The 27714-nt window shown below is 37.6% G+C and overlaps 1 protein-coding gene across 1 annotated transcript; it reads left to right on the top strand.

The window, feature by feature from the left end:
• Positions 1-648: 648 nt before the first annotated feature.
• Positions 649-25841, top strand: LOC117090866 (BCL-6 corepressor-like). The gene is given in 11 exon segments (XM_033223495.1): positions 649-823; positions 6149-6412; positions 6779-6934; positions 6937-7116; positions 7439-7764; positions 8108-8362; positions 13848-14014; positions 22460-22608; positions 23191-23268; positions 23482-23638; positions 25550-25841. Coding segments are annotated over 11 exon segments (2199 nt in total).
• Positions 25842-27714: the final 1873 nt, after the last annotated feature.

Raw genomic sequence — 27714 nt, 5'->3', positions numbered from 1 at the left:
GATATAGCATATATTTAATTTGGTAGTTAATTATGATACATATTGTATAGGAATTTTCTAAGATTTTTACTTTCATTTCAAAGATTAATAGGCCACATTTTTTTGAATGTTAAGAAGAATTTATCTTTACAAAAAGGAATGAAGTTATTTAAATGACCCCCTTGAATGCCCATTTTAATTACATGACTAGAAGAATTACAAAAGGACAATATTTTATGTCTGCCTAGTGCTTACTGTGAGGTCAGTTCTTCAAATTTCTGTTTTTCGTATTATTGTTATTACAATATTATATAAGCCTTTAAAGTTAAATTTTATTTCCAAATATTCAAAAGCTAGCTTATAGCCTATATTTCTTGTGAGATTTTTTCCTGCTATTTCTGTTTTGTTTTGATCGTGTGTTGTGTTCTTATTCCAAAAGAGAATGTGCACAAAAATGTGTTCACTGATATACATGCTTATAGCTTATGTATCTAGATACATTACACTCTTTGAAAACAGTGTGGTTAAGAAGATTATCTCTGTGATTAGTTTTGGCCAAACATTTGTTTGGAAATATTTTTCTTTAATGTAAGACAAATGAAATAACTTTTACGATAAGGTGTTGATTGTTTTCATCCCTCTTTTTTTCTTTTTTTCTAGCTTGCAATGATGCTCTTCTCAGAGTTGGAGGTGAAAGAGAAAAAAGATGGCCATTCAGAAACCAAAGACTCCAAGGCATACAAATTCAGCACAGCTGACTCAGAGAGGTGGAAAGGAAATCGGGACAATAAGTCAAAATGTCTTCTGGAGGGGGATATTGCCAGCCAGAATAACTGTGAGAGATGTAAGTACAACTGAGCCACCTACTTGTGTGGCTCAATTACCACATTAGTGGCAACAGGGTGATCCTGCCCCCAGGGCCCACGGAGGTGAGATAAATCAGTTCACATACAAGATTCTGACTTCTGTAAGGTGTCTTCTTAGAATAATGGGCTGTTTTTGCCATCTGTGGAGTAAAGGACTGATTGTCTTTTTAATCATTGTGGCAATCAGGAATGAATTATCTGTGAAAGATTATTTCCTTTTAATAATCTGTGAAATATTATTTTCCTTTAGAAAAGGGACACATCTCCTTTTCTAAAGGAGGCCAGGCCCTATAGTTAGAAACAGTACACTTTTCAGTTTTTTAAATTATTGATTTATTTTTGTTGATGCATACTAGGTGTACATATTAGCCCTTCCTTCTTGAATGTGGGTTTCCTTTGCTTCTGCCAGCCACTCCACTGATGCAGACCTAGAGTGTGTTCGGTCGCAATGCCTGGTCAGGAGTTATTGGCTCCGAAACTTCTCTTCCAGGAGAATATGCCTGAATGCTTTGTAGACTACCTTGAATTAGGAGCAGAGAAAGTTGATGCCTATGGTGGAGAGGGCATAAGTTATAACAAGGTTAGCCTCAGCTGTGGTGATACAGTTGCTTGCACAGGAAATGGACCATGGGAAACCCTCAAAAGTCTCAGTCCTCTCCCATCTTGTTAGGGCTCAGCATCTGTGGCACCAACAGTGGCAAAATTTATTTTTGAGGTGGAGACTTGTAAATGTTGCCATGGAAATAATTCTATGAGGTTCTACTTTGACACAACTGTGACAAATTATACAATGTATGTGTTGTGTCTTATAAGACCATGTTGCAGGGAGCAGGTGGTAGACCTCAAATAACAGAGTCACATTCTTATCTATCAAGGGCACATGGTTTTCTGCTTTTTAGAAGGGCTGAAAATAGCAGGAGTGGTAGAGTCTAATGGTTAGGACCCCTGCATCTCTTAATTTATATCCTTTGCCCTGTGATTAATGCTGTGGGTGATGATTGAAATAGTCTAATTTAAGAACATCCAGGTTGAGATGTGCAGCAAAGAAACATAGAGCCTCTCATCTCTATAGCTGATAGCCTGTGTTTCTTGGGCTGTCATTGTGGGCGGGATTATTACTGGCCTTTGTAAGGTCATGTAATATCTTGTGAAGGGAGTGGCAGGAGCTTATTTAAAGGAATGAGAATCTTTGATCTAAGAGATAATACTGAAAATAACTCAATTCTTTGAAGTTATTGTCACTTTTTGTAATGACTTGGAGAATTTGGTAAAGGGTGAATGGAAGCAGTTTTGGAAAAAAATCCCTTTAAGAAGTAGGGAAACTCTGTGTGCATGTGATTGCAGTGAACCCCAAATTTAGCAATGGAGGGGTTTTGATAATAGTTCAGGGTGAGGTCATGGTCCCCTGGGTTTCCTGGTATTATGTGGGGAGTTTGGAGAATGCCCATGAGATGAGTTACAATATTCCAAGGCACAATTGTGTAGCAGGCTGGCCATCCTTTCCTGGCTGGTCTCCTCATGAAGAGGGGAGCAAGAGGTTTTATGTGAAGGGGAGACCTCCCTACCCTCACTGGGTAGCTTTTACCAGATGGGAAATTTTGGTGTAGACAGAGTTGGCCAGGGCTGTCTTATAGAGGTAGTGTCATTCATTGAGCAGAGAGATGAAGTTACCAGTCAGTCATTGCCCACTGACTTCACCTTGTGAAATACTCATCACAACTCTTCTAGTAAAATATGCTCTCAGTTTTGACAGAAGGTCAGGTGGGTGAGAGATAATTTTGCAGTGGGGATAAAACTTAATTGGAAAACCATTTCCTCAAGAAAGACGCCTTAGACAAAGTTGAGAGTGTTAGAGATACAGATGACTGTATGCGACCTGTAGTTCAGATATAAGAGACAAAAGTAGAATCTAAAACACTCAGATTAAGAACTTCTTAGTCTGATATTTGATGTGGGAAAGGAAGTTCATTCTGGGTTGGGTCCCACACTAGCTAAGCCACTGCCTATTGTGACTCTCAAAGACATTGTGACACCATGCAATCACTTTTTTCAAACCATGTTTTCTATCTTAAAGGAGTTAGGGAGAGGAGACAGTACACTTTAAAAGTTTAAAAGTATACTTTTCCGTTTGCACATGGCATTTCGCAAGGCAATACTTACATTTTTACTCCGCATCCTTTGTCCCAGTTTAAAAGTATACTTTTCCGTTTGCACATGGCATTTCGCAAGGCAATACTTACATTTTTACTCCGCATCCTTAGTCCCTCCCATAGTACATTCAGGGAGACTAATTGGATCAAAGAAGTTGAATGGTCTAACTGGAAGAATTCATGTCTTAGTATGTTTTCTACTGGTATAAACAGGGTAATTTATAGTTAACAGAAATGTATTTGCTCATAGTTCTGGAGGCCAAGAATTATGAGGGCCTTCTCTGGTGAGCTCCATCTTCCAGTTGCATCCCATGATGGAAGGCAGATGGGCCAGAGAGCAGAAGGGAAAGAGAAGAAGGGGACTAAACTCATTTATTTTAATTATGAACCCAATTCCACAAAAATGAAATCACTCCCACAGTAATGACATTAATTAATGCCCATGGTCATGACCTAGTTACCTCTTACACATCCCAGTTCTCAACATTGTTGCACTGGGGACTAGGTTTCGAACACTTGACCATTGGGAAACATTCAAACCATAGCATTCCACCTGTAGTCTCCAAAATTCATGTCCTTCTTATATGCTGAATGTATTCATTCCATCCCAATAGCCCCATAATCTTAACTCATTCCAGCATCAACTCAAAAGTCCAAAATCTAGAGTCTCTTCTTAATCAGATATGAATGGGACATAAGACATAATTTACTATAAGGCAGATTTCTCTTCTACTGTGAGCCTGTGAAGTTATGTGCTTCTAAAATGCCATGGTGGAACAGGCATAGGAAAGACATTCCCATTTAAAAATGGAGAATAGGCAAGAAGAAAGGAGTAACTGGTTCCAAATAAACCCAAAATACAAAAGGGGGAGAAAAACAACAACAATGAGTTTTTTTGTTTGTTGGTTGGTTTGTTTTCTTTCTTTCTTTTCTTTTCTTTCCTTTCTTTTTTATTTTTTTTTTCTTTGAGATAGAGTCTTTTCTGTTGCCAGGATGGAGTGCAGTGGCGCCATCTCAGCTCACTGCAGCCTCCGCCTCCCTAGTTCAGGTGATTCTACTGCTTCAGCCTCCCTAATTGCTGGGACTACAGGCATATGCCACCACATCCAGCTAATTTTTTGTATTTTTAGTAGAGCTGGGGTTTCACCATGTTGGCCAAAGTGGTCTTGATCTCTTGACCTCGTGATCCATCTGCCTCAGCCTCCCAAAGTGTTGGGATTATAAGCATGAGCCAGCCCTCCCAGCCACCACTGAGTTATAAAGCTGGACAATCATATCTTTTGATTTCATGTCTTACATATATGCACACTGTGGTAAGAGTTCAGCCCTCAAGGCCTAGGCATTCCTGCCTGGATGGTTTTGCTGGGCTTTAGTCCACCCAGAAACTCTCATGGTTTGGAGTTACATTCCTATAGCTCTCCCAGGCTGAAGGTGCACTCTGGTACTTCTACAGTTCTGGGCTCTTGGAATTGGCTTCAGACTCACAGCTCCACGAAGCATTACTGTAGTGGGAATCTGGCTATCCCCCTGTGACATGACTCTGCCTGAAGCCCCAGGCTATCCAAAACATCCTTTATAATGCAGGTGAATGTGGCCCTGGCTCAGGGATTATATGTACCTGTAGAATCAGAACCATATGGATATCATTGTAGATTAAGGCTTATCCCCTCTGGCTGTGTGACTTGAGGCACACCTGGGCTAGCTTGAGCCATCACTGGGGCAGCCAAAGATCACTGCAACAAAATGCAGGGAATAGATACTTGAAGTGGTGTACTTGCCTGCAAGGCAGTATCTTTTCTCCAAGATCTCTCAAATGCCTTCAGGCTTACTCTCCCATAGTCTTGATGAATAGCACCTGTTTTCCTTATATCTGAACTATCTCTTTAGCAAATGATAGCTTTGCTATATGTTGTTTTTATTCTCTTGAAACCACTTTTTTTCTTTACATGACTATACAGAGTTTGCCAAATATGTTCATTATGCTTTCTTTTTAATTACAAATTTTGCCTTTAAATCATTTCTCTTTTCTCTCATTTTGCTGGTAAGTTGCCAAGGAAGCCATACAGTACCATGAATGTTTTAAGACTTAGTATTATTCTAGATATCCTAGTTCATCGCTCTTAAGCCCTGCCTTTCACAACATCCTTGGACATGAAGACAATTCTGCCAAGTTCCTTGAACTTGTTTTAGGAAGGGTATCCTTTCATCCAGTGACATATTCTTCATTTTCATCCAAAACCTTATGCTGTCCATAGTTCTACAAACATTTGATTAGTTCCAGCTGGTGTGACCAGTGTCCTCATTGTGGTCCTCCTATGTTGAACAGGAAATGGAAGCTCCTTGGTTCCAGTGAAAAGCTTTTCCCTCCACATGTGTGCAACCAGCAGACTGAGTTTTTTGAAATTGTCTCTGAAGTTGTGCATGTGCTGTCAAATTTTGTCTTTGGCTTTTCGCAGACCCCTCTTCGCCACACCTTGGGTCTGCCCAGGTTCTCAACCTTCCTCTGGCAGCTGCTTCCCTCTGCTGATTTTGCAGGCAGCTGCCATGTCCTGGACCATGGGCCCTACGGGAGAGATGATTACTTCTGCCCAATAAGGCTCTAGGTTTATTTTGACATGCTGTCTCCCTTCCCTCCTTCTTCATGATCTCTGCTGTTGGCCCAAGTGAATATTGGTGTTACCCTTTCAGTAGATGACATTTTGGGCATATTTTTTGTCTTAATCTCATCAGCCTTTTATTTCAAAATAATGACCTCAGCAAATATTACTGTAGTGATATCTATGCCAGTCCTGGCTTGATTGGATCCTGCTGCTGAAAGAAAGGACTGTATTTTTTATTTTTCAAGATAACATTGATGTTTCATCTTCTTTCTTATTTGTCTCATTCCTCTAATATACAAAGGTGAAAGGAGAGAATTATGAGTGTGGTATATGCCTAACTTTCTGCTTTGCTTGCTGCTCATCTTCAGTGTACCCTTCCTTTGGAGAAGTCTGTTTATGAGATTTTGATATTAACAACATGAGAAGTCCAGTTTCTAAAGAAGCATCTGTCAATAGCAGATTACCTTGGCATGGTCCCAGCTATTCCCTGAATCCTGCCTTCTCATAGTGATTTTTGAGTGCATTTATGTATTCTGGTTTTCTCTCATGCTAGGCAAGTATAGTCCTGGAAACAAAGAGTGCAATCCCTTTAAAGCCCTAAAGGATGAAGATCTTCCTGTAGAGAAGTAGTTAATGGAAAGGCAGCCTGTGGGTGAGTCAACTACAGACCAGGTAGCTATGGGTGTGCTGCACAGCCCCATCCTCCAGCTGGAAAAGAAATGCAAAGTCTCAAGTGACAGCAGCCAGACTGAGACTACTACAGAGAAGTTGCCAGAGGACTCTTTCCTAAAAAACAAGCAAAAACAGATTTATATAGGTGAGTTTTGTCACCTTTAGCTGCCTGCTCTGTGGGCCTGTGCATACAGCCACAGTGGATAGACATGGCATATGGATGGGCATGTAGCACCCACAAACAGAATCAGTGAAGAGTTTTTATTCCCACTCCTCTTCCATAAGATTTCCACCCTGGAGCGCCACAAACTCCGCTCATAACTTCCCTGCTTCACAGCCAGATGCAAGCACTCAAGCCCAGAGAGGGTCAAAAACAATTAGGTTCTCTCCCAGAAGCAGAGATGGTAACCACGCTCCTTTCCCTTCTCCCCTCATAGTACTAGTGATGCATAAAGTCATTTGTTCCTTTCAAGGCAGCATTTTTATTAATTTGTAGTTATTTATTCATTAGATAACTGGCCCTAGAGGGAAGTGACAAATTCCTCTATCCACTTAGAAGACCCACGTTATAGTGAGCTGACCAGCCTGAAGGTGTATATTACATTTACAGGGTTTCATCCTAAGCAACATCACTTGATGCACCTTAGAGAACAGTGGGAGCAGCAGGTTTGGCAGCAGAGAGCAAACCTGGTCTGCAAGGCAGGAAGGAAGTGACCCAGACAGTTCAGCCTGAGGTCACTGCCTGGGATTATGATATCACGAAAGAGAAACTCTGCAGGAAAAGGGCAGAGGCCAAAGGCAATAGAAGCTGGTTGGAAGAATCTCTCAAACCCAGTGACAATGAAGAAGGTATGTACAGGCCACTTCTTGACTACCCTGCCCACTTCCTTGTGGAATGTACAGAGAGAGTTGGCTTTCTGTTCTCTTCTCTGAGCACTTTGAAGAAACTTGCTACTTGCAGTTTGATGTGTTAACCTATTTTCCATTTGAATGAGGGATAATTATGTCTGAAAACTTAATTTTAAAACTGAAGTTGCTCCAAGGTAAGAGTTAACAGTGGTATTTTCTTTCTGAATGGGCTACAACTAAGTAATGGCTCCTTTTTTTGCCCTTTTCCCATGTCTCTTGCCTGCTAGCTACTCTGCCACCATGCTGCACCCTCTATATTTAGCCTTGCCTTTGTTCTCAGGCCGTCCACCAAAGAAGAAGCTTTTATCCAACAATGCAAGCCGCCGAAAGCTGTCTCACCCACGCTGCATACCATCGGTGAGGCTGCCTGCTAAGCAGCAGAAAGTTAGAGAGAGCGTTAAGACAGATATGCTGTGCACAAACAAGGAAGAGGATTGCCCTGCTACCTCTCTACTGGAGAAATACAGCAACAACAGTGAGAAGCCATCTGGGAAGAGACAGTGCAAAACTAAGCACTTGATACCTCAGGACCTGAGGCAGGGGTTCCTGCTAACAGGGGGCTGCTACATTGAGAATGCTGATGGCAAGGTACCTCTTAGCACTTGTTTTCTCCTTAGGCATATGTAGGGGTTATTTCCCCTCACCCCAACATTCCCCACCTGCCTGCTTTTCTCAAGGATGTAAAGTCTTTCTTTTATTGTACTCCTAACTTCCCTGACTTGGAGGTGTAGTCTTCCTTGATGGTGATAAAATTGGAAACTATTAAAATTTAAATCCATACCCCAGTCCTTTGATATTCCACCTCGCAGGAAGGAAAGGAAACTGCCTTCCCCATGCAGATTTGTCTTACAGGAAGGAGGAGGGGAAGCAGTGGATGTGGAAAGGATGTAGTCTTAATCTTAACTGTGTATACTAACTCGTTTTGTCATAGTCAGCTGTCCCGAGATTCAGAAAGCAGCTTGAACCCAGTTCCAACTATGATCTGACATTATCCAAGCAGGAGCTGAAGCCCTTCAACTGCTTGCAAGAGTTGCTACCAGCTTCCCAGGACATGAAGTTGCCACACTCATGTTCCCCTCAAGAAACCAACCAATCTTGCCCAGTGCTGCTGAGAGCAAAGAGAATTATTGTCGATAGGCATGCTGGTGAGACTCTCCTGCAGCGGGCAGCATGGCTTGGCTATGAGGTGAGTGTCCTGGTGAGCACTCCTAGAGCAGCTGCTGCTTCCAGCTAGACGGCAGGTCATGCTGGCTAGGATGGGATAGTGGGAGGTACCTGGACAGCAGAGCTCAGCCCCTTCACATCAGGGGATTGGGCTGGTGTTATAGTAGCATGTTTCTGTTAGCCCCAGTCTCCCTTCTGTCTTGGTGGCTTGTGCAGTCACAGTGTGCAAACAGCATGCAGTCAGGCAGGCTGCTTCAGCATCCTCCAGTCTGGCTTATTTCTGCTATAAAATTTGACAAAATTCAGGGCTTGATGACTTGGGGAAATTTAATGAGTCGTTTTGGATTCTGATTAGCAAGAGGAAGAGATATTATTAGCTCTATCTGGTGTTGCTTGTGCTATAGGGGCCCTGTGTGGAGAGCAGGTAGGAAGTGACAATGCACGTCAGGCACAGGTGTTCAGATATGAGGGTGTGGAGCAGACCTGAGTGGTCTCTTTCTGAGAGTGGGTAAGGTGGCCCTAGGGCTGAGCACTGGTGGAAGGATTCAGATTCAGGGTTTCTCCTCAAGTCATTACTCTTTCTCACCCTCACTCCTGACCCCTACACCCATACTCCTCCAAGGATGGGTGATGACAGTGTTGGCTAATGTCAGCTCAGCACTGGGCTGTGTGCTCTTTCTAAGCTCACATGATCTGGACTAACTCATTTTACTCTTTCATCATCTTTGCCAACTAGTATCACTGTTTTCATGTGAGGAAACTAACTCCCAGAAGTGTTAAAATGACTTGGATAGGTAATAACCTAGGAATAGTTTCAGTTTTAGTTGTTTTTATAAAACTGATGGATGTGAGGCCTGTACCAATGAACAGCTTCAACGAATTCCACATCTATACATCTTTAGGTCACAAAGCTTTTGATGGCACATTTGGTTTTGAGATTGTTTTTGTTTATGTAAGGACGGCTGACTTTGTTGCTTTAGATTTCTGGTATTTGGATAACTAAAATTTCTAGACTGCCACTTGGATGGTTAGAAAAATAGTAACTTTTTCAGATATTCAGTGAATTTGCAACAAGTAAATTAAATAGATCACAAGTTTTTAGTTAAAAAACCTTTTTTTTTTTTTTTTTTTTTTCCTCAGGCAGGGTCTTGCTGTGTTACCCAGACTAGAGTACAGTGGTGTGATCTCAGTTTACTACAACCCCTGCCTCCTGGGCTCAAGTGATCCTTCCACCTCATATTCCTGAGTAGCTGGGACTACAGGCATGCACCACTACACCCAGCTAATTTTTGTTTTTTGTAGATACAGGGTTTTGCCATGTTGCCTAGGCTGCTATCAAACTCATGAGTTCAAGTTACCTGCCTACCTCAGCCTTCCAAAGTGTTGGGATTACAAGCACGAGCCACCGTTCCCTGCCTATAGGTGGTATTTTGATACATCCATACAATTTGTAATGATCTAGTCAGGCTATTTAGTATATTCATTACATCAGACATTTACTATTTCTTTGTTTTGGGAATATTTCAAACCTTCTCTTCTAGATATTTTGAAATATACAGTACTCTTGTTAATTGTAGTCTCCCTTCTCTGCTATTAAGCATTAGAACTTATTCCTTTGATATACCTGTATATTTGTACACTAAATTAACCAACTCCTATTTATCTTGCCCACACCTACACTGGCTTCCGAGCTTCTGGAGACTATCATCTTATACTCTACCTTCATGATATCAACTTTTCCAGCTCCTACATGAGTGAGAATTTGTGATATTTATTTTGCTATGCTTGACTTATTTTACTTAAAATAATGACCTTTAATTTCATCCATGTTGTTGCAAATGACAGCATTTCATTCATTTATATGGCTTAAAATATTCTGTTGTGTATGTATACCACATTTTCTTTGTCCTTTCATTCACTGATGGACATTTAGGCTGATTCCATGTTTGCCTATCGGGATTTGCTTTTTTTCTTTTTTGTTAACCTGCCTAGTCAGATTGCTGGATTATATGGTAGCTCTAATTTTAGTTTTTAAAGAAACCTCCATATTGTTTTCCATATTGGTTGTGCTAATTTACATTCCTAAGAGTTTGTAAAACAACCTTTTATCCAAATCCTTGGCAGAATTTATTTTTTTGTCTTTTTAAATAATATCCATTCTGACTAGAGTAATATGGTACCTGATAGTGGTTTTGATTTATATTTCTCTGATGATAGTGATGTTGAACATATTTACATATATGATGGCCATTTATATGTCTTCCTTTGAGAACTGTTTATTCAGATCCTTTGCCTACTTTGTATTGTCTTTTTTTTTTTTTTTTTTTTTGCTGTTGAGCTGAGTTCCCTATATATTAGTCCCTTCTTGGATATGAACAGTTTGCAAATATATTGTCCCATTTTACAGATTGTCTCTTCACTCCTGTTGATTGTTTGGCAGAGGTTGTAGTTCAATTTCCTCATTTTTGTTTGTGTTATCCATGCTTTTAAAGTCTTAAACATAAAGTCTTAGCCTAGAGTAATGTCCTGAAGCATTTCCCCTGTTTTTGTCTAGTACATTTGTATTTTGGGTCTTACATTTAAGTCTTTTATTTGAGTTGATGTTGTCTGGTGAGATTTTGGGATCTAGTTTCATTCTTCATATGGACATCCAGTTTCCCCAGCACCATTTAGTAAATAGGGTGTCCTTTCCCCAATGTGTGTTATTGGTGTCTTTGTCAGAAATTAGTGGGCTGGTAGGAAAGAAGCAGGCAAAGAAATTTTTGTGTGATATATATATATATCAAATATTCTTTTTTTTTTCTTTTGAGGTAGGATCTTGCTGTGTCTCCCAGGCTGGAGTGGAGTGGCATGATGTCGGCTCACTGTAGCCTCCAGCCTCCTGGGCTCAAGTGATCCTCTCACATCTGAATAGTGGGGACTACAGGCGTGCGACACCATTCCCGACTGTTTTTTGTATTTTTGTAGAGATGGGGATTTCTGCATATTCCCCAGGCTGATCTTGAATTCCTGGCCACAAGTAATTCACCTGCCTCGGCCTCCCAAAGTGCTGGCATTACAGGCATGACCCACTATGCTAAGCCCAATAAAAGTTGTCTTAAACACAACTTTCTAATAACTTGAAGTTCAAAAAGCCAAATAAAAACTTTCAAAACTCTAATAAAAAAACTAGTAAATTTATAAGACTACTAGTCAAAATCAAAACAAAAATGAATTACATAAAATTAATAATGGAAACATTATAAGCTTTACTTAAAATATTCTAAAATTATTTTTCAAATTAAAAAGTCTTTAAAGTGTAACTTATAATTTAATAAAATATATTTCTATAAGCAAAAATAAAATTTGTTTTAATTTATCCAAAATTTAAAATGCATTTTATTTATAACAAAATATAATTAAAAACATTGATTATGTCACCAAAACTTTAACTGTCAAGTTTTAAAATACTTATAAAATAACTTCAAGGGTTTCTAGCCTTGCAATAAATTAAAAATGTAAAACTCTCACTTCCTGACAAAGTTGGCCTTATGTTAGCTTTCTAGTCTCAGAAATCAATCTTTAAATACAGAATACATAGTTATGCAGTATAATAAAGTTACATTTCCTTAAAAAACGTATCATACACTTTTTAAGTATGTTATACATTATTTTGTAATTATTTTAGGTCCTTCCAACCCAACTTTTTTCCATAAAATTCCTAAAATAAAATTTCATTTTTTCCAAAGCTATTAACTAAAACCAAATAAATATTTTTAAATGAATCTTTTTGCTTACATATGAGCCACACAAAAAGTTTGCCAAAATGTCTAATACCATAATCAAAAACATTCAGACTACAAACCAAAGAAAAAAACATTTTCTACATTATAACTAACTTTTACAAGCTATCAAAACAAAACTGCATATCATAATAAAACTTTTACCTCCTTAATGCCTACTTTTTCACTTGAGAAATAATACTGTAATTACAATTTCAAAATCAATAACTGCTATAAATAACTTGACAAAACCTAACTTAAAAATATCCTTGTAGTGTATCTAGTAGTAAACTCTCACAATATCCTTAACACAACTTTTTGTTCAAAATTATACATGTGGTCACTTTTATAGAGTTAATATTCTCTGTTTTAATTCAACCCAGTGATAAAATATCACTTAGTAATGACAGCATGTTTTATACAGTACTCTAGTTTATTTAGTTGATTAACATAGATTTAAAGTGTCAATTCAAAATTATTATACAAACTAAATTTATTATATTATTGTTAATTATTTTCCCCTTGTTTCTATATAGTGTCAGTTATTTTAATTATACTGTTTAAATTTTATTATTATTGCCTGTCTAATCTGTATAAAGCCTGCCCTCTCAACAAAATAATGTTACTTAACACTTCAAAATAATTACTTATCTCTGTAAAATGAATAAACTGAGTGTTAAATTTCAAAATATTTTTGAAAAACATTTTTTTCTGACTTGTTTGTTACTGAAACGTGACTCCAGTCTCTGACATTTATCCACATACCTTTCCCTTAACTTTAAACAAAGACAGCCAAAACAAGTCCCTCTAAATACCAAAACACAGCTATGTCTAATTTTAAGATAGTTGCTCCCAGGTAAAGTAAAGCAATGTTCTCAGAGAAGGATCTTAGATTTAAAAATTGTGAAAGTTGATCATATGAATTGGGTCATTCTTGCTACACTCCACTAAAACAGTTGAGAGTCTAGAAGGAAAAAATATTTGGATCACATACTATTTCTCCAAAAATGTAACTCTCTGCTATCCTGGCTTCTGAAACTGCCTGCTGTAATCTGAGTCCAGTTTTATTTAATAGCTAGTAAAACAACCTGCTGAAATTTTTACATTAATTCTTCATTACCATCATTTACCAGTCAGAACTTGAAGCTGCCTAAAACTACTAAGTGCCAATGAACTTTCTTAAAGAGCAATATGTAACATTTCTTTCTACCTTCTATCTCTTTTTTTAAAACAAAATCTTCAAGTTTCTTTTTGTTCCTCAGACATACTGAAGACTCCATGATCTCAGTGTATGTCTTGCATTGCAATTCTTGCTTCTCAAAGGGTTTTAAATTTAGAGATCACTATCTTTATTTTATTTTATTTGAATTTGACACAGGCATTGGGTTAAGGGCTTTTGTATTTTGCCTACTTGAATGGTCCAAACAGCCAGTCTGTATAGCCTTTTGTTTTTAAAGAGGAGGATATGGAGAGTTGGAGAAGATGAAGTCTGACTTACTGAGAGCCAGACAACTGGGTAGCAGACCAGGTTTCACAGCGTCACCAACCTGCAGAGGCATAGACTACAGTGTCTATATCACAAGCCCTTCACAAATGTGTTGGTCTTTTACCAAGGTCTCCATGTACTAAGTGAGCTACAGTGGGTTCTTGGGCATAAGAGTATGAATTTTTTAAAGTGAACACTACCAAGCTAGAACAGCCCCACTACAAAATTCATTGTGCAATGACATGTTTTCTTCCCTACAGGATTTGGTCTTGTACTGCCTGGAGAACAAGCATTGTGATGTGAATCATCAAGACAATGCAGGTTATTGTGCTCTACATGAAGCTTGTGCACGTGGATGGCTCCATATTGTGCAGCACCTTCTTAGATATGGTGCTGATGTTAACTGCAGTGCCCAGGATGGAACCAGGTTAGTTGTATATTTTGCTCTTAACCTTGTGGCTCAATTTAGGGGACAGACAATATTTTTGAGGGTACGCAGGAATTCCTGGAGAAAAGATGAGTGAGGAGCACATGAATGGTAGAATCATCTAGAACTAAATCAGGCAATTCTGCCAAAGTAAATATAACATTGAAAGTTAATGACATGAGAGGAAAATAGGCAGAAAAGCACCAGTAAAGACTTCCTATGTAGACAATTACATTGGCAGAATTTGTATGTTTTAACTATTTTGAAACTCTAAAGTCTGTTCAAATCTTATAACTTCCAGGGAAATCGCAGTTAATTTTACTATGTTAGCTATCTTAGCAGTTCTTAGCTTCCTTAGGGTGCCTTCCCTCCACATTGGACCAATGGTAGGTAACCCTGTACACATTTCTGAAGCCCCTTGCATAAAGTTGCAGAAGCCAAGGTAAAAAAGCACCCTGTCCGCCAAATATTGGAGATCTATGTTCTGATCAGTGATTGTTGCTTCTCATCATAGACAGGAGATGCAGACACTGAGACAGTCAAGTATTGTTACCAGCTTCTCTTTTGGATGAAATGACTTCTAGTGGATTTACCATTGTCTTTTTTTCCTGCTTTTTATTCATTTTTCTCTTTTGGCAGCTAGACTTATAAAGACTTAAGACATTCAAAACGATTACAAAATAGAAAGAGCTTATTCAAAGGGCACAACGTTTAACTTACGCAGGATGCATAAGTCTGGAGATCTGATGTACAGTATGGTAACTACAGTGAATAATAATGTATACTCAAAATTTGCCTATTGGGTACATCTTAAATGTTCTTACCATATGTATGTGAAAAATTAACTTTGTGAAGTGATGGAAATGTTAATTAGCTTCATTGTAGTAATCATTTGACAGTATATAGATACAACCAAAACATCACATTGTACACTTTTTGTATGTCAGTTATAATCCAATAAAGTATGGAAGAAATAAAGCACACTGAACAAAAGCAACCACATGTACAAGGGACCTCAGAAAGTCACGGGCTCAGAAGAGACCTGAGAAACCTGTACTTCATATTGATGCTTGGTACAGAGACAGAGACACTCTGCAATAGTTTAAAAAAATTATTGTAACTATTTTGAAACTCTAAAGTCTGTTAACCACACTGTAAGACTCAAATGTCAGCTGGGTGCAATGGCTGATGTCTGTAATCCTAGTGCTTTGGGAGGCTAAGTTGGGAAGATCACTTGAGGCTAGTAGTTCATGACAAGCCTGGACAACATAGTGAGATTCTGTCTACACAATAGAAAAGAAGTAGAAATAAAATATTTAAATGTCCCTTATTTAACCAAAAGAGAATCACAGAACATAAAAAGGAAACAGAAGTATGTTTCATTCAAGGAAAAATAAACAGAAATTGCCCCAAAGAGCGGTTGGTGGACTTACTAGACCAACACTTTAAAATGACTACGTTAAAGGAACTCAAACACACAAAGAAAGATGTGAAAGATGTGAAGTCAATAAAATGATGTATTAGTGATGTGGAAATAGCAATAAAGAGATAACATATAAAAAGGAACTGAAAATATCTCGGAGCAGAAAGTAAAACCGAAATGAAAACTTCACTAGAAGAATTCAAAGGAGACTTGGATTGGCAGAAGAATTAGAAAACTTGAAAAATAGGACAATTGAAACTATTGAGTCTTGGGAAAATAAATAAAAATGATAGATATGAATAGAGCTTATGGGAACTATGAAACATCATCAGGCAGACCAACATATGCATGTATGAGTCCCTGATGAAGAAAACATACAGATAGAGGGAGATAAGTTATTTGAATAAATACTAGCAGAAAAATTTTCAGATTTAATGAAATACATGAATGTAAACATCCAAGAAACTTGATAAACTATAAAGAGATAAATTTTGAGAGCAACAAGAAAGAAGGAACTCACTTCCTAAAGGGGTTCTTATCAGAAACTTTGGATGTCAGAGGGCAATGAATAGATATATAGAGATTATCTATCTTTCTGTCTATCTATCTATCTATCTATCTATCTATCTATCTATCTATCTATCTGTCCATCCATCCATCTATCTCAATGTACATAGAGATATGGAAATCTATACATATAAAGATATATATATGTGTCTATATAGCTATCTATATATAGAAATATCTATTGGTCTATATATATAGATCTATAGAGAGAGAGAGAGAGAGAAGAGGTATAAAATTCATATGCTGAAACCCATTCACATATTGTTTCTCTCAGTCTAATTGTATCTGGAGATAGGATATTTAGAAGGTAATTAAAGTTAAATGAAGTCATATTGATGGAGGCTTACCCTGATAGGATCATGTCCTTATTTATAAGAAGAGAGAGCTATCTCTTTATGTCATGTGAATATGTAATGAAAAGACATCTGACTGCAAGCTATGAAGATGACCTTCATATGAAACTGAATTGGCCAGAGTCTTTATGTCAATTGGCTAGGACCTATGTCTTGGAAATGTAACTTCCAGAATTTGAGAAATAATTTTTCTGTTTTGTTAGTCCACCTAGTATTCTGTCATGGCAGCCTGAGCTGACCAAGAGACCATCTGAAGGGTACCTTCAGCATTCTAAGTCAGGCAGACAGGAACCAGTCTCTCAGAGATGCTGTGCAGAAAGCTAGATGTTGAATGTACACACTCTTGTTCTCTACCTAGGGAGAAACTGGAAGGAGGAGTTTTCTTCCTGTTGCTCTGCATTGTGCTAGATGTGGGAGGATAATCATGGGTAAACTTTATCTGTATCAGTAAAGCTCTTCTTGATGTTGTGCTTGCTTCGGGTACTTGAAATTAACTGGTTTCTCAAGTTGTTGTTAAGACTTTTTCTCCCTGAGACTGTGAGGCTTCTCTTATTGCCATCTTGCTAATGTCACATTTTTCTACAGTCTTAATGCAATTTCTATTATATTTCAACAGTATATATAGCAGAAATAGAAAACTCTATAATGAAATTCATATAAGAAACTCTGAATAGCTAAGACAATCTGATCAAGAGAAACAAGTATATAGAAATTCAAACCTCATGGGTTTAAAATATTCTTCAAAATAACATACTACTGTCCTAAAGACAGATGTAGACCAAAGGAGCAGAATAGAGAGCCTGGAAATAAATCCTCATATATGTGGTAAAATGTTGTCTAACAAGTGTGCTAAGACTACATATTGGGGAAAGGGCAGTCTCTCCAACCACAACTGTGAGGAAAACTAGGTATCTACATGTAGAGGAATGTACTTCTTTACAATATATGCAAAAATGAATTCAGAATGATTAGAGACCTAAAAGTAGGATGTAAGACTATAAAACTGACAGAAGAAAAGATCAGGGTCATGCTTCATAACATTTGGTTTGGTATTGATTTCTCGACTATGTTATCAAAAACACAGGCAATAAAAGCAAAAGTAGATAAATAGGACATCAAACTTTAAAACTTTCTGTGCATCAAAATATGCAGTTAGCAGAATGAAAAGTAAGCATATGGAATGAGATAAAACTTTTGTTAATTATATATCTGATAATGGTTAATATCTAAAATATATGAACTCCTGTAAGTTAACATCAAGAAAAACTAAATACCCCAATTAAAAAAATGAGCAAATGACTTCATAGATACGTCTTCAAAGAAGAAACACAAATGGTCCACAAGGAACTGAGCATCTTTAATTATCAAGGAGATGCAAATCGTAACCACAATAAAATATCAACTCACACCTGTTAGACTAGATAAAGTGTTTTTTAAAAACACAAACAGAAAATAGCAAATGTTGATGATAATGTGAAGAAACTGGAACTCTTCTACACTGCTGCTAGTAATGTAGAAGAGTGTAGTCATTATAGAAAACAGAATGGAGGTTCCTCAAAAATTAGTAATAGAACCAGCGTATGATCCAGCAGTCTCACTTCTGGGTATGTGTATACTGAAAAGAATTGAAAGCAGGCAGCCAGGAAGTAAAAACCACTCAAATGTTAATCATTAGATGAATGGATAAGCAAAATTTGCCAGGTATCTATAAATGAATTCTATTTACTTATTTAGGATGGAGCTGCCCAGGCCAGAGTACAGTGGCACGTTCTCAGCTCACTGCAACCTCTGCGTCCTGGGTTCAAGCATTCTGCTGCTGCAGCCTCATGAGTAGCTGGGACTACAGGCACCCAACAATATGCCTGGCTAATTTTTGTATTTTTAGGAGATACGGAGTTTCACCATGTTGATCGGACTGGTTTTGAACCCCTGACCTCATGATCTGCCTACCTCAGCCTCCCAAAGTACTGGGATTATGGGAGTGAGCCACCACACTCATCCCAAATATTATTTATTTTTAAAAGGAAGGAATTTCTGACATATGCCATAACATGGATGAACCTTGAGGAGGTTCATTTATGCTAAGTGAAATATACATATCATAAAATGACAAATACTTTATTATTCCACTCATGCAACATGCTAAGAGAAGTCAAAATCAGAGACGGAAAGTAGAATGGTGGTTGCCTGAGTTGGTAGGAGAGGTGAATGGGGTTACCATTTAGTGGGTACAGAGCTTGTTGACAGTTCTGCAGATAAATGATGGTGATGGTTGCACAATAATGTGAAAGACTTAATGGCCATGAACTGAATACTTAAAAATGGTTAAGATGGTAAATATACATTACATGTATTTTTGCCACAAGTAAAAAAAATGAGTGCTTCAAATTTAACAAGAGTTAGGATATAACCTTCGTAAATGTTCAGCCTCATTTTAGTTACTCTTCTTCCACACTGCTACTTTAAAATGTTATCACTATAACCTCTGCATTGTTAGAATGATAATACCGAAAAAAGAACCACATATGGGGCTTGGTGTGGTGGCTCATGCCTGTAATCCCAGCACTTTGAGAAGCCAAAGCAGCAGGATCACTTGAGCCCAGGAGTTTGAGCCCAGCTTGGATGACATGGTGAAACCCTGTTTCTACAAGACAGAAAAGAAAGAAAGGAAGAAAGAGAGAGAGAGAGAGGGAGAGAGGGAGGAAAGGAGGGAGGAAGAGAAGAAGGGAACAAGGGAATAAGGGATTAACCAGGAATGGTGGCACACACCTGTAATCTCAGCTACTCAGGAGACATATGAGAGGATCATCCTAGCCCAGTGAGGTTGAGGCTGTAGTGAGGCAGGATTGCACCATTGCATTCCAGCCTGGCAGACAGAGTTGAGACACTGTCTCAAAATAAACAAACAAAAATCTTGTGGTTACCTGGTAGGATTGATTCTGATTTTTAATTTATGGTGTGTATATATATTTATACACATGTATGTGTGTGTGTGTGTGTGTGTGTGTGATGTGTGTGTGTGTGTGTGTGATGTGTGTGTGTGTGTTTCCCTGCACCAGATAGGCTTTATTTCAGTGTTAGGGTCACATTAGTTTTCTTGGTGTGGTTTTATTTTATTTTTTTTTCTTTTATTTTTTATTTTTTTTTTTTTTATACTTTAAGTTCTATGGTACATGTGCATAACGTTTATATCATGTATAACTCCCCAATGCAATCCCTCCCTCCTCCCCGCTCCCCCTGATAGGCCCCAGTGTGTGATGTTCCCCTTCCCGAGTCCAAGTGATCTCATTGTTCAGTTCCCACCTATGAGTGAGAACATGCGGTGTTTGCTTTTCTCTTCTTGTGATAGTTTGCTAAGAATGATGGTTTCCAGCTGCATCCATGTCCCTGCAAAGGACGCAAACTCATCCTTTTTGATGGCTGCATAGTATTCCATGGTGTATATGTGCCACATTTTCTTAATCCAGTCTGTCACAGATGGACATTTGGGTTGATTCCAAGTCTTTGCTATTGTGAATAGTGCCGCAATAAACATACGTGTGCATGTGTCTTTGTAGTAGAGTAATTTATAATCCTTTGGGTATATACCCAGTAGTGGGATGGCTGGGTCATATGGTACATCTAGTTCTAGATCCTTGAGGAATCGCCATACTGTTTTCTATAATGGTTGAACTACTTTACAATCCTACCAACAGTGTAAAAGTGTTCCTATTTCTCCACATCCTCTCCAACATCTATTGTTTCCTGACTTCTTAATGATTGCCATTCTAACTGGTGTGAGATGGTATCTCATTGTGGTTTTGATTTGCATTTCTCTGATGGCGAGTGATGACGAGCATTTTTCATGTGTCTGTTGGCTGTATGGATGTCTTCTTTTGAGAAATGTCTGTTCATATCCTTTCCCCACTTTTTGATGGGGTTGTTTGTTTTTTTCTTGTATATTTGTTTGAGTTATTTGTAGATTCTGGATATTAGCCCTTTGTCAGATGAGTAGGTTGCAAAAATTTTCTCCCATTCTGTAGGTTGCCTGTTCACTCTGATGATAGTTTCTTTAGCTGTGCAAAAGCTCAATAATAAGAGCTATTTACGACAAACCCACAGCTAATATCATACTGAATGGGCAAAAACTGGAAAAATTCCCTTTGAAAACTGGCACAAGACAGGGATGCCCTCTCTCACCACTCCTATTCAACATAGTGTTGGAAGTTCTGGCTAGGGCAATCAGGCAAGAGAAAGAAATCAAGGGTATCAGTTAGGAAAAGAAGAAGTCAAATTGTCCCTGTTTGCAGATGACATGATTGTATATTTAGAAAACCCCATCGTCTCAGCCCAAAATCTCCTTAAGCTGATAAGCAACTTCAGCAAAGTCTCAGGATACAAAATTAATGTGCAAAAATCCCAAGCATTCTTATACACCAGTAACAGACAAGCAGAGAGCCAAATCAGGAATGAACTTCCATTCACAATTGCTTCAAAGAGATAAAATACCTAGGAATCCAGCTTACAAGGGATGTAAAGGACCTCTTCAAGGAGAACTACAAACCACTGCTCAGTGAAATCAAAGAGGACACAAACAAATGGAAGAACATACCATGCTCATGGATAGGAAGAATCAATATCGTGAAAATGGTGTGGTTTTATAATAGTGTTGTTTACAAAAAAACCTAACTATTTTTTCTCTAATTATCTTTTTAATTTTTTTTTCTTTCCAAAAGTCAGTGACCAAGTCATTCTTGTACTCAAAAACAAGAACACAAATAGCATTTGGTTGAGATAGGGTAGTGAGATTATTATTTTGACCATTTTTTCCTTGAATTGGCATAACTTTCCTTCATGGCCCAACAGAACATGTTTTCTGCTTCATGACGCCTTGTGCAGCTTCAAATCCTTTTTCATACCTCATGCATGATCTCCCAGAGAGTCCGAGCTCAAACTCCTCATTGCCTTCAGCCTTCACTTTCAGGGCCTTTCTTGGCCATTGGATGGCATTTGGAGCCTTATTTCTTCCTATTCCTATGTACGTAGGTTTACATCTTTCTCTCAGTTGGTAAGTAGTGAGGGCATGGAGTGTTGGATTGTTCTTTAATGTTCCCAGGGCAAAAGCCCCTGAAAATGTCAATAATTAGTGGTGAATAATTAGTGAATAATTAGTGGTGTTGCTTTGTAAGACTCTGGACTCTTTATTGTGACTATATTCAAAACGTATATGTGAGTTTTAAATCCTGAGAGTACAGATGTCCCACAGCTGGTTCAGAAGGACCTGTCATCACCATCCACATCCCCAGACCTGGCCTTCATCCTGCTTTTGACCTTAGTTTATTGGTCAGAAACCAAGATTTGTCAGTTGTGGAATCCTCTGGTGGTGTAAATGTGGTGGCTGCCTGAGGACTGGGTATTAGGGTTTGCTAATAGTTAAAAAAAAACTAAAATGTATTTTGGTTTTTCACACATTGCAAACAGCATTCCATCAGGAGGGCACTGTTAGCAGTGTTCCATCTTCCAGGACACATGGGTGAGAGAACTTTGTATTTTTTCAGATCTCATCCTGATCCTAACCACCCTGGTTCTGAGCTACAAGTTTGATCACAGATCTCTGACAGGTGATAGGGGAGGCTTTTAGGAGAGTCTAAACTCACCATTTGTCTTTGCACACAGGTTCTTTATATAACAAATAGGCATATTTTTAAATTTTTTAACAGTTGTTGTATTAACTTTCATAATGGTAAACTTTTTTTATTTAGTTATCTTTTTATATCCTGCCCCTACTTCCTTCAAAACTTTTAAAATATTTATTCTGTCTTCAGTTTTTCAGGCCTTGGATTGAGATAGATTTTCATTTGAGAGTTAGCCCTGAAATAGTCCCTGCATGGGTCCTGTTAAAAGGATTATGTGTTTAATAACAATAATTTGTCATTTGATGATGGGTCAGTATTATGTCTCAATTTCATTATCTGTACATGGCAGTGACATTCTTCATCAGTTGAATATTGTGTCTGTGAGGCTCACATGGTACACATATATCCAATTTTGCCTATTGTTAAAGAAAAGTCAAGAAATGAGCAAGTGTGCATGAGTTTAATCCCACTGCACATCTCTTACTAGGCCTCTCCATGGTGCAGTTGAAAATGATTGTTTGGAAATTGTCCGCCTGCTCCTTTCCTATGGCGCTGACCCCACTTTGGCCACCTATGCAGGCAGAACCATTATGAAAATGACCCACAGCAAAGTTATGGAAATGTTTCTACAGGTAGGTCACATTAAGGAACAGGAATAACAAGTTCAAGATATGTTCTTTATTCATATATTAGATGGGGGCCAGTTATTGAGATTTGAGTTTTACTAGGTACAAATTAAAAATCTTGAGACTTTAAAACAGCAGCAATGTGGCCTTTTTTTTGTATTGCATAATACAGTAGTCTAGTGAAGCTAATTATTTCAGTGATTAGCCATTGATGCTATATTTCCTTTGATCTATTTCTACCACTAACACTGTAAAAGATTTCCCCCAATTATTTGGATTTCCTACCAAGAATTTTTAAACAAATAAAGGTTTTTACATCTTGATTCTGGATAATGGAAACCTCAAACTTCCCACAGAAGAGGTTATTTAGAATAGTCTGTGTAACTCAGTGAAGAACTTATCATGCAAGCCCCAGGCATTACTAGACAACAATTCCATACACAAGTATGGAAACTGATTACTTCCATACACTAGTATGGAAATGTAACTAATTTTTTTGTGTGTTGATTTAGTATCCTGCAAATTTGCTGGAATTACTAATCTTAACATTTCTTAAAAAGCTGATCTTTTTTTTTTCTTTCTCTCTCTCCAGATTACTTAAATGACCTACAGGGTTGTAGTGACAATAAGCTGAATAGCTCTTGGGAGTTCTATGGCAGCTCTGTCTGTGGTGAGCAATATTATTCTTTTTAATTCAGTGAAAAATAGGAAGAGGACATTTTTCTTTGGTGTGGATGAGGGAAGAGTGGTTGTGCATGCTATGAAACAGACTGTGTTGGAAAGGAATCTATTTTTATATTTTTGTTTAGAGTTCTTCATTTCATGACAGCTGAAATTCCACTATTGCTTACTAATACTTTTGTCTCTTTTGTTTCTCCATTAGAACCAGATAATGAAGGGGGATCCAATGTTTTGGCAAACCCCCCAGGACCAGAGGACCAGGATGATGACAATGACGCTTGCAGTGATGTGATTGAATTTGAATTTTCAGATAGCCCCCTCTTACCTTGTTATAACATTCAAGTTTCATCTTTGCAGGGGTGAGCATGGCTGCCCTGTCACTGAAAATTGGCTGAGCTGCTTTTGCAGGTGGCAGCAGGACTTAAAGCACTTTTTAAGTAGATGAGGGTGGGTGAGTGCTAAATGCCCAAGGGTTTTACATGATGTAGCAAATAGGTTTTTTCTTAGAAGATTGATTATAGTCAGCTAATTAATTGGTTTTATAGTATAGTATAAATTATCCTCAAGAGAACACCACCAATGCAAGTAAGCTCCAGAACCTGAAGCACGGAAGTTTCTTTTACTAAATTCTTTGGGAGGAGTCCTAGGAATGCTTCAACAGATCATTTCAAGGGCTTCTTGGGAACATAATGTGTACTGTACAAAACCATTAATCTCCCTTCTCATGTAAAATTAGGAAAATCATCTGTGTCACTCAACATCTTTCCATATTGTCATATTTAGTAAGATACAGTCTTAACACTATTTGTAAGCCACTGTGGTCTGGTGACCAATATCTTGTCAAGAGACCTTTGTTAACGTTTTAACCTTGGTGCTTAGTAAACAACATTATTCTCAGGCTCTAGAGTTACGTGTATCCAATTATAAACAGTGACAGTTTTATTTTAGTTTATTTTGTATTAGTATGCAATAGATTCTTATATTTGAGGGTTCATATATTTGATATATGCATATGGTATGTAAGGATCAATGGGGGCACTTGGGATACCCATCACTTCAAACATGTATTATGTCTTTGTGTTAGAAACATTAAAACTTTCTCTTCTAGAAATAGACAATACATTATAGTTAACTATAATTTTCTTACTATGCTATCAAATACTGGATATTATTCCTTCTCTATAACTGTATTTTAATAGCCATTTAACCATCTTCTCTTAATTCTCTCTCCCACCCACACTGCCTAGCCTCTAGTACCCACCCTTCTACTCCATACCTCCATGAGGTTAACATTTTTTATTTCCTACTTGTAGGTAGAACTTTCTGTGCCTGGTTTATTTCATTTAACAGAATGACCTCCAAGTCTACCCATGTTGCTGCAAATATCAGGAGTCAAGTTATTTTTTGGTGGACTAGCACTCCATCATGTAAATATATTCCTTTTTAAAATCCACTTGTCTGCTGATTAACACTTAGGTTGATTCCATATCGTGGCTATTGTAAAGAGTGCTGCAGTAGATATGAGAGCGCAGATATCTTACTGACATGCTGATTTGATTTTTGGGGATATATACCTAACCATGAGATTGCTGAATCACATGTTAATTTTATTTTTAGCTTTTGAGAAATTCACTAACAGCATACACACATTCTCTTTTCTCTGTATTCTCACCAACATAATGTTTTGATGATAGGCATCCTAACTAAGAGAAGATGTTTGTGGTTTCAATTTGAAGTTTATTAGAAGTAGAAATAGTAAAGTTGTGTTACAGAGTGTGTGAACGGAATGGACTTGGGGAAGAAGAAAGATCAAAGAAGTGTTTATAGTTATTCTTTTGGTTGGGGTACAGACTCACTTATCTCAGTAAGCCTAGTGAGACATATTAAGAGCCATTACCCAAATTATGGTGAGAGCTGAGTCAACAGGAGTTTTAATTTTTTTTCATCAGCAGTGAGAGCAGTGGAGTAGGTGTTATGACGAATCTCACTGAGGTGTTTCCCTTGCTTTGTATAATTCAGTTTGCTCTTCTACAAATGCCCGATAACCAGATGAATCCAGAGTTACCCTGATTAGAAGTAGATACTTACCCTTACATTGAAAGAAGAATGTTGGTCTATGAGTGGGCATGGTGAGAAATGGCAGGGGCGTTGAAGTGAAAGTAAGTGGCTCCTGTTATGCCTATAAGGTAGTTTTTTCAAGATGATAATAATGGTTGGGGGAACTTTTATTTTTGCCAGAAATTGGAACTACTTTTCTTTTTATTTTGCAGACCACGAAACTGGTTATTGCTTTCAGATGTACTTAAGAAACTGAAAATGTCATCCTGGATATTTCGCTGTAATTTTCCACATTTGAAAATTATCCCAGTTGCAGAGGCAGAGTTTTACAGACAGGTTTCAGCAAGTATCTTATTCTTTTCCTCCAAAGACTTGGAAGCCTTCAATCCAAAAAGCAATGAACTACTAGATTTACTAGAATTTACAAATGAACTTCGGATTCTTCTTGGGTCCTCTCTGGAGTGCTTAAATCCCAGGGATGTGGCCTTGGAGAAGGACCACTGAGGAGAAGTCAAGTCCCACTGTATAGTCTGTGTTGTAGTGTTCATCCTTGTTTATGTTTCTCAAAGTACACCTATTTCTTTGGAGAAGGGACATTATTACATATGACAATATTTCAGCTTTATGTAAGATGAACACTCTAGCTAGAAGACCTAGAAAGATGTTGTTTTATTTTAAACTTTTGTTATGAAATTACTGAAATGTTTCTTTAATTTTAAATGTATGGAAACTGCTTTGAATAAATTTGTTTACATTTGGAACATCTTTTAAAAGGAAAATAGAATGAGGAAAAAGAGCCTTATGTATTCGCTTTTTTCCACACAAAGCTCTGATGACAGAGATCATTAACATTTATAAATAATGTCATCAAAATTGAGAAAGTGTTTGGGATAATAAATTAGTAAAAGCATTTGATATTGTAACTTTTTTGTTTTGTTTACTGTATATCTTCTCATGCCAGGTATAGGCTATTGGGTATATTTCAACTTAAAATTACATTGAAACACAACTAATTGTATGAATTTATAACCTAACTTAAAGGTTATAAATTAGTTTCTATGAACCAAACTCAAATATTTTATGATCTTTTAATGAAGAAACTTTGATTTATTTTTCTCCTCCTCCTTTTCCTTCTTGTTCTCCTTTTTTTGCTTTTCTTTCTTTCTTTCCTTTTTTTTTTTTTTTTTTTTTTTGAGACAATGTCTCACTGTTATCCAGCCTGGAGTGCAGACGCGCTGTCAGAGCTCACTGCAGCCTCTGCATCCCTGGACTCAGTCGTTCTCTCATAATCAGCCTCTGGAGAAGCTAGGACTATAGGCCTATGTCAACATGCCTTGCTAATTATTGATTTATTTATTTATTTTTTTTTTGTAAAGACAGTGTTTAGCCATGTTGCCTAGGTTGTTCTAAAACCTGGGCTCAAGTGATCCTCCTTCCACTACCTCCCAGAAGTGCTGTGATGACAGACATGAGCCACCATACCCAGCCTGTTTTTCTATTCACTATAAAATATTGAAAATTAATGACGGTTGAGTTTGCTTGAAAATGTAAATATTTTAATTCTGTGCTTAAATTTCTTTCAACTATTAGATTTATGCTTTTGTAACACTTTTACATAAATTTTCTGAAGATGCAATAAAACTGTTGAGGAAATGAAAATATTGAATTGTCCTGTGTCCTATATGATCCTAAAACATGTTACTTTTTTTTTAAAGTTGACAATTTTCCTTGGTGGCTTATTTCAATTATTTAAAACTTTTTATTTCAATAGCTTCTGGGGGTACAAGTGGTTTTTTGTTACATGAGTGAATAATATAGTGACAAATTCTGAGATTTTAGTGCATCTGTTACTCGAATAGTATATATAGTACCTAATGTGTAGTTCTTTCATCCCTAGCCCCACCTCGCTCTTTACCTTCTGCATCTCAAGTTCACTGTATCACTCCACATGACTTGTGTACTCATAGCTTAACTCCCACATGTAAGTGAGAACATGGTTTTTGGTTTTTCACTCCTGTGTTATTTCACTTAGAATAATGGCTTTACCTCTAAGTTTCTGTGAAAGACATTATTTTATTCCTTTTTATAGCTGAATAGTATTCCATTGTGTATATACACCACATTTTCTTTATCCAGGTATTAGTCAGTAGGTAGCATATACATTGATCCCTGATCTTTGCAAGTGTGAATTATGCTGCTATAAACATACATGTGCAAATGTTGTTTTTATATAACAACTTATTTTTCTTTGGGTACACACCCAGTAGTGGATTGCTGGATCAAATGTTAGTTCTACTTCTAGTTCCTTAAGGAATCTGCACATTGCTTTCCATAGAGGTTGTACTAATTTATATTTCCTCTGACAGAGTATAAGTGT

This window comes from Trachypithecus francoisi, unplaced genomic scaffold (genome assembly GCF_009764315.1).
Source record: "Trachypithecus francoisi isolate TF-2019V2 unplaced genomic scaffold, Tfra_2.0 Contig00084, whole genome shotgun sequence".
Lineage (NCBI taxonomy): Eukaryota > Metazoa > Chordata > Mammalia > Primates > Cercopithecidae > Trachypithecus > Trachypithecus francoisi.
Note: the sequence above shows the minus strand (reverse complement) of the source record. Positions and strands in the feature narration are given on the sequence as shown.